We start from the raw sequence: 8,146 nt of genomic DNA, 5'->3' as shown, positions 1-8,146 counted from the left end.
CAGGATATATTACATTGCATTGACTTCATTTGCATAAAATGTAAGGATTAAACAAGTTATTGGTGTTTGAGGTAACATTCAGAGAGCAAAAATTGCAATTAAGGAAAATTTAATGTATTGCAATCATCTTCTGTCTTAAAGGATAGAAACGATTCTTGAAATTTGTGATCTTGTGTGAATTTTGTGATGAATATTTTGTAATGGACTGGGAAGGTTTGTATTGTGAAGTTGAAGCATGTCTGACTACAAAAGAAAAGAAATCTCAAATGCTTTAAGGCGGGTCCAGCAGCATGTTAAACACATGAACACACTAATCTTTTTATTGATTTTTATTCATTCAGTGATTCATCAGTTGATAAAAGATCAAAGGGAAGGCTGTCATTGTCTCTCTTTCCTCTTTGCATGGGCGGCAGGCTCACGTGTCCATTTGGGAGTTCCCTCTCCTCGTCATGCCATTCATGGAGCGTCTGTTTGTCAATGGCGCTATAGCCTCCAAATATGGAGATAGGGTCGCATGTTTGGCCTCGTGGCTCGCACACTGTAATATAAATTGACCCGACGTGACATTTCTACACCCCTAGTTTCCACTTTTAATATCCAGCCCCTGGTGCTGATCTGGTGAGTAAGATGCTGACCAGGACTGAATAACACCAACAAGTGGGTTGCGAGACTAATTGACTAATTAACTGTATTAATCTAACTGAATGACCATGTTTAGTAGTGGGAAAACTAACTAAAATGAACTATTTAGCGTGTGACAGAGCAAATGGGGGTATTTTATGCTGCTGAAAAATTCCTACTCTGACTTTTCTAGCATATATGTGTGACCTGTGTGTTGTTTGATGTGTATACAACTCCACTTCAGAGAAATATGGCATTTCTCAAATAGAACAAAATGCGCATGTCACAGAGCAGACACAATGTGCGACGACAAAGAGACTACTGCCCTAGTGTGCGACAACGGCTCTGGCCTGGTGAAGGCTGGATTCGCTGGCGATGACGCACCTCGCGCAGTATTTCCCTCCTTTGTTGGTCGCCCATCAGGTGAGAAAAAAAGAATACACACACACACATATATATATATATATATATATATATCTCCATCCCACCCTGCTGACAGAAGCCCCTCTCAACCCAAAGGCCAACAGAGAGAAGATGACTCAGATCATGTTCGACACTTTTAATGTTCCAGCAATGTATGTGGCCATCCAGGCCGTGCTGTCCTTGTACGCCTCCGGGCGAACCACAGGTATGACCTAGCATTAGATATGTTTTTTTCTAGTGAATAAGATACATGAATAAAATATGCATATGTATAACTGACCACAGGTATAGTATTGGACTCTGGGGACGGTGTGACCCACGACGTGCCTATCTATGAAGGCTCTTCCACACGCCATCATGCGTCTGGACTTGGCTGGTCGTGACCTCAGAGTGGGAACCATACCGTGGGCTTAGGGGGAGCCGCTTTTTTGCATTTCCTATCTTTTTTCGGCAAGTAAGAACATGATGCCAGCTGATATTACAGCTTGCCCCACAGAACATAAGCGTACCAATACATAATGGTTAACAACTCTTATGCAACAGTAATAAATAACAGGTGCAAATGTCCCTTGCAAAAAAATTTTACCACTCTTTTTGCGAAGATCAACTTACATAGTTAATATTCCCCACATATCACACACGTACACAGCGATGCTTGCCATACACAATATAATGAGCAATGATAGTTTCCCATATTGTAAATAGTTAAAGCAGGTCTTACCTTACCTTTTACGCATTTACTTCTTTTATTTTGTATTTAACGTAGATCTACAGGAAGTTTAACTTGGAGCACCCCCACGCTTCAGTGGGGGCACAATAATGCACAAAGTGCACAATAATTATAGCATCCATAGTCATACTTTAGGCTACAGTGAATTTGTGAGCAATCAGCATACATTTTATTGTCAGTATTATATAGCTCCCCCAACATTTCATAAATCCTGTTTCTAGGGGAGCTCATGTTTTATTAAGGGGAGCTATAGCTCCCCCAGCTCCCCTGTGGTTCGCACCCTGCGTGACCTTACAGATTACCTCATGAAGATCCTCACAGAACGTGAATATTCTTTTGTTACAACTGGTGAGTAGTCCTATAAAGTGACAACAACTATGGGATTTGTTGTCAGTTTGATGGGTATTACCAAGTTTAGAAAAGAAATCCACAATTCCACATTTTCAAACATCCACGTCTGTTAACTGCAGCTGAGCGCGAGATCGTGCGCAACATCAAGGAGAAACTTTGCTACGTCGCTTTGGACTTTGAAAATGAGATGGTCACCGCAGTTTCCTCCTCCTCCCTGGAAACGAACTACGAGTTGCCAGATGGTCAAGTCATCACCATCGACAATGAGCGTTTCCGCTGTCCAGAGACCGTCTTCCAGCCCTCATTCATTGGTGCGTAAAGATTAACTCAGACATCCAAACATTAATTTCTTTGTAATGACTCTTTCAGTTTTACAGTAAATGACTGCAAAATTAAACAATAACAATTCAGTAACTAAAGTCTTAATGACATTTAAATTAGATTTAACGTTAACAAGAAGGTTAAAATAGCTAATAAACACAAATTGTTTGAAAATCTAACAATTTGTGTAGGATTTATTATCACTTGTCAGGCTTACAAGCACCATAAGTAAATAAATTGACCTAAATTATGTTGTAGTGCAGTTTAAGATTTATTTGAGTAGTTTATTCTTGTATTGGGTGACAGCATTAATTCACTTTCAACGTGAAATTTTAAGGCGTGGTCTACTGTTGTGGTCTTCACCAAAATGAATGATTAGGCTACATACACGCATTATATTATCAGAAAGTTTAAGAGGATACACTGGGTAACATTACTGTTTTCGTTTTAGATACCAGAAACATATTCTGACTTCTGAAAATTTAAACTATTTGGGGAAAACAAACAACAACAACAACAACAACAAAAAAAACTGTTTTTGACTATTACGTCAACCTGCAATCCTTTGCACTCAAAAATGTCTTTTGGTCATTATGTCTTGTTGATGCTTTGACTTTGGCTCTATAGCAGTTTTAGGATACTTTAACAGAAAGTGGAATGCTTCTTTGGGTTAATTTAAAATCTGAGATATAGGCTAATGCTACAGGGACTTGGACCGGTGTGATGACTTGAAGTCTTAGCAGAAAGAATCAATAAACTTGATTTAAATGTTAATTCAGTGTGTTTGTATTTTTGACTAATTGTGATCACCGGGTCACTGTTCATTCATCTCAGGTTTACCTCTTCGTGATAAACCAACAGGCATGAGTAATCTGAAACAGGGGCTAATAGTTCATCTTTGCTCCGCAGCGCGCGCAGCTGTTGGCAGAGCTGTCCATTTCAGCACCATGTGTTCTTTGCTGTATGGGCAAAACTCACTCAACTGTCCACCGCGTTTGCACAGGCATGGAATCTGCTGGCATTCACGAAACCACTTACAACAGCATCATGAAGTGCGACATCGACATTCGTAAGGACCTGTACGCCAACAATGTCCATTCCGGTGGCACAACTATGTATCCTGGTATCGCTGATCGCATGCAGAAAGAAATCACCGCTCTGGCCCCCAGCACCATGAAGATAAAGGTAATTTGACAAAGCTACTATAAAGTATTACATGCACGCGTTTTTCTATTGAAACCTTTCAAATGTGTATTTTTTCTTCAGATTATTGTCCCTCCTGAGAGGAAGTACTCTGTATGGATTGCCCCATCCTCGCGTCTACTTTCCAGCAGATGTAGATCAGTAAGCAGGAGTATGATGAGGCTGGACCCTCCATCGTCCACCGGAAGTGCTTCTAAACTCCAAACTTCTTCACCTTCTATTACCTCATCTTGACCCTACTAATGATGTAGCCCAGTATCAGCTAATAATTTCTTATCAAATTCTTTGTTTACATGAATGCAGTTTGCAGGTGGATTTGTATAGGTTTATAAATAAACAGCTGTTCTTTTCTCTTTGTTGTGGTTTCTCGCGGGGCTCTGTCCTTTCCTCACGTGATGGATGGATAAAGGTTATTGAAGATTTGAATTAGAAAAGATTACAGCGAGAGTAGGGGATCAGCCTCATGAGAAATTAACCACACAAACTTTCATTTAGTCACAACACCGCTGTCACGTGAGCAGTAAGCCCAGATTGGAGAAAGCTAATAAGTGAGAATAATAATAGATAAGCCTACCTTCCACTTACTGAGGACGCAAGTTGTTGCTGATGATAAGTTATTAATGAAAAATAATTATTCATATGATTTAAGAATGGGTCAAAGTGCAAAAACAAACATTAAGTGTAAATATTGAGTACTATGAATTCACTATGAAGTCATACATCCGTGTTCAAAAGGACAATTCTATTAATAATCATGATTCATTAATTCAGCGCGATAAGTTGAAGTCTCAGAAAGATTTACAGGGTGGATCATATATTTTGCTTCTATTTTTAAACTTCGAGGAGAGAGACAGACAGGGAAGTAGGCAGGCTGCTGCTTTGTAAAGCGATTAGCAACTCGGATGGTACTTTCACTCTGTCACTGTATCCACAGCGTCATCTTTGCCCGAGGTGGAAACAACAGCTACCATCCGAGCCAGCAGTCTGCTACATGGGCAGGGATACCTTTGGGCACGCGAGGCTGCTCTCTCCCAGAAAGAAAGAATGGATTAATTTAGCCTGTAGCCAACTCCATGGGCTCCGGATATAAAACAATAGATAGAAGAACACTGGACTTTATTAAAAGTGTGCGATATATATATATATATATATATATATATATATATATATATATATATATATATATATATATATATATATATATATATATATATAGATAGATAGATAGATAGATAGATAGATAGATAGATAGATAGAGAGTTTCCTGATTTAAAAAAATATATAGTCACCTTGAATTGGATGCCTTGTCCTGAAAAGAAACACTGACGTGGCGCATGTATGGACAAATTAATTGTGGTTGAAATGATGTGATTTTCCATGTGAAAGCACCAATGAGAAAAACCACAAAGGATCTGTTACGTTTTGGAGACAGCAATCGACACCAGTCTCCACTGAATGGTGCATGTTATCTCCAAAACTAAAATACTGGAAAGCCTTGGCACTTCTGGCTGCGCTCCACCGACCTGTCTGAGCGTACGTGACGCAAGGGCGGGGGGGTTGGGGGGGACTACTTAAAGGCGGATTAACGCTGGCAAGACATTAAATCCAACCTGCCTCTATCCAGACGCAGCGCGCAGCCCATCAACCTGATCTGAAGATCGAAAATAGGAGGGCTTACAGTAATCAGCCCTCAGACTCTCATGACAAGGAACAGTGTGGCAACGTTGTGGGAGCGCTCGACACACACAGCAGGACGCTTACTGACGCTGCGCTCTCAGAACATAACCAACCAGATAGCGCGCAGAGAGACAGGGGGGAAACGGGGATGGTAGAAGCATCCCTTGACGGATGCGGGGTTTTTTAGCCAAATTCACAAGCTCTGGAGCCTGACAACAACGAGGACAGAGTGAAGCCGGTCGGGAAATAAAGTGCTTTTTTTCTTTGGAGGGATTTTGAACAGAGTGCCGTTTTTTTTTCGTCTTCTCCGGATGATCAGAAATGGGGGAATGGACTATACTAGAGAGGCTCCTGGAGGCTGCTGTCCAGCAGCACTCTACTATGATAGGAAGGTAAGATGATCAACAAAAACCAAGAACAACCGAAGAAACGCAGCAGCCTCCAGGATCGTCTTTAGCATGGTCCCCAGTCCCCCGTTTCTGTGTTGTGCCTCCAGGATCATCTGTAGCATGGTGCCCAGTCCTTCGTGTCTGTGTTGTGGATTTTTTGCTGTCCTGCTAGACAGATTTTCTTTTTTGTCCTCCTCCTGAGCGAGACAGCTGAGTAGACCAGAAGACAGCTGTCTTTTAGGAACCTGGGATGGTGCTGCAGAGTGAAACAACCTAAACTAAATTTCACATGTCGTTTCATATATCCATTCGTCCATTTTTTCCATTTGATGTTTATTGGTGAATGTGAGTGGTGGTTGTGCTCTCAGGTGGCAGGGAGAGATTGAGCGAGAGTCGGGCGTTATCGCCTCATTTCATTAACATGCTCACACAGGTACAATCAAGGCAACGCTGATTGCTGACGTGTCATAATCATTAAACCACACAACACAAGCTTCACATTTACAGAAACGAAGCACATTTTAATAAATACACATCTGCAAAAGCGTCCTGTGTCAGCACTGGACAGCTCCCCAAATTAACGTTCCAGAATTGGACTCTACGCGCTCCGGCTACAGAGGGAGCACAGCTGAACCTCATCTCCACATCATACATATACTTACACATATTTTCACATTGTTTGTTTGTTTGCTTGCTTTTTAGGATCCTACTAACAGTGGTGGTCATCTTCCGGATTCTAATCGTAGCAATAGTTGGAGAGACTGTCTATGATGACGAACAGACCATGTTTGTTTGTAACACCTTACAACCGGGCTGCAACCAGGCATGCTACGACAAGGCATTTCCCATTTCACACATTAGATATTGGGTTTTTCAAATAATCATGGTGTGCACTCCGAGTCTTTGTTTTATCACATACTCGGTGCATCAATCGGCCAAGCAGAAGGAGCGGCGGTACTCAACAGTCTATCTGACACTAGATAAGGATCAAGATTCTCTGAAGCGAGACGAGAGCAAAAAGATAAAGAACACCATTGTCAATGGAGTACTTCAGAACACAGAGAACTCCACCAAAGAAGCCGAACCGGACTGCTTAGAAGTGAAAGAGATCCCTAATTCGGCCATGAGAACTACAAAGTCCAAAATGAGGCGGCAAGAAGGCATCTCCAGGTTTTACATCATCCAAGTTGTTTTCAGAAACGCGCTGGAAATAGGCTTTTTGGTGGGTCAGTATTTCTTGTATGGATTCAACGTCCCGTCGGTGTACGAATGTGACCGCTACCCCTGCATAAAAGACGTCGAGTGCTATGTCTCCAGACCCACGGAGAAGACAGTGTTCCTGGTCTTCATGTTCGCGGTCAGTGGGTTTTGTGTGGTGCTGAACCTGGCTGAACTCAATCATTTGGGCTGGAGGAAAATCAAAACGGCCGTGCGAGGTGTGCAAGCTCGGAGGAAGTCCATTTATGAAATCAGAAATAAGGACTTGCCAAGAATGAGTGTGCCTAATTTTGGTCGCACTCAGTCCAGTGACTCTGCATATGTGTAACACACGAAAGGAGTAAAACATGTAAAAAACCATGATGGACATGATGGACAGATCCGCACGCCTAATTCGTGTCATGACTTAAAGAGTGGGCAGATTTTGTTTCTTTTTTCTCTTTGATTTGTTGGTCTTTTATGGACGTCATGGCAAACGTGGATTACACGTTTGATTACTTATTTATTATTGCACTGATGCAACTTTTTAGTAACGTTTATACTCTGTAAAATGCTAAGTGAAGATCATGTCAACGTGTTCACAGATTTACTCTTTGTGGGCTGTTCTGATGTACTTGAAGAGAGTAAATGAAAAAAAAAAAAAAAAAGAGAAAAAAATTGCACTAAGAGGTGAACACTTGAGAGCCTGATTTTATCCAAATGTGCTACTGACCTGACGGTGTTTTTAAGTCATTTTCTTTCCACCTGTTTTTCTGGCACCAACCTCATTAAATGGCACCATTTAAAGGGAAAAAAAACAATCTACCATCCAGATTTATATATGCATAGATATATAAATCCATACTGAAATTCGACGTAGTTACATCAGCTTTATTCATGTTTTTTGTTGCCTGTGTTGCACCATTGACCTTAACATATGTAACCATTCCATTGCTTATTAGCTAACTTGCAAAACAGTATCTGGTGAATTTGCTGCAAACGCTAGTGTCTGTGACTTCCTTAATTTATGACACACCAAAGCGCCCACTGCTTTATTTGTGAAGTGTTTTCTTGCTTTTGTGTAATCAAGTGCCATACTTGTATATAAACATAAAGATATATATATATATAAATATATATATATATACATATATACATATATATGTATACATATGAATATATAAATATATAATAATACTAATAATAATAATAATCATGAAAGCTGATTCCCTGC

General features: G+C 40.7%; 1 protein-coding gene and 1 pseudogene across 1 annotated transcript; both read left to right on the top strand.

Annotated features, from left to right (window-relative positions):
* Positions 1-920: 920 nt before the first annotated feature.
* On the top strand, positions 921-3,846 carry LOC121630894 (annotated as a pseudogene).
* Positions 3,847-5,258: 1,412 nt separating this feature from the next.
* gjd2b (gap junction protein delta 2b) lies at positions 5,259-7,590 on the top strand. Its single transcript, XM_041971095.1, has 2 exons — positions 5,259-5,718; positions 6,418-7,590. Exons 1-2 carry the CDS (start codon positions 5,648-5,650, stop codon positions 7,259-7,261), a joined length of 915 nt encoding a protein of 304 aa, XP_041827029.1. The 5' UTR covers positions 5,259-5,647; the 3' UTR covers positions 7,262-7,590.
* Positions 7,591-8,146: the final 556 nt, after the last annotated feature.

The sequence above is a fragment of the Melanotaenia boesemani genome, chromosome 20 (genome assembly GCF_017639745.1).
Source record: "Melanotaenia boesemani isolate fMelBoe1 chromosome 20, fMelBoe1.pri, whole genome shotgun sequence".
NCBI classification, from domain to species: Eukaryota; Metazoa; Chordata; class Actinopteri; order Atheriniformes; family Melanotaeniidae; genus Melanotaenia; species Melanotaenia boesemani.
Note: the sequence above shows the minus strand (reverse complement) of the source record. Positions and strands in the feature narration are given on the sequence as shown.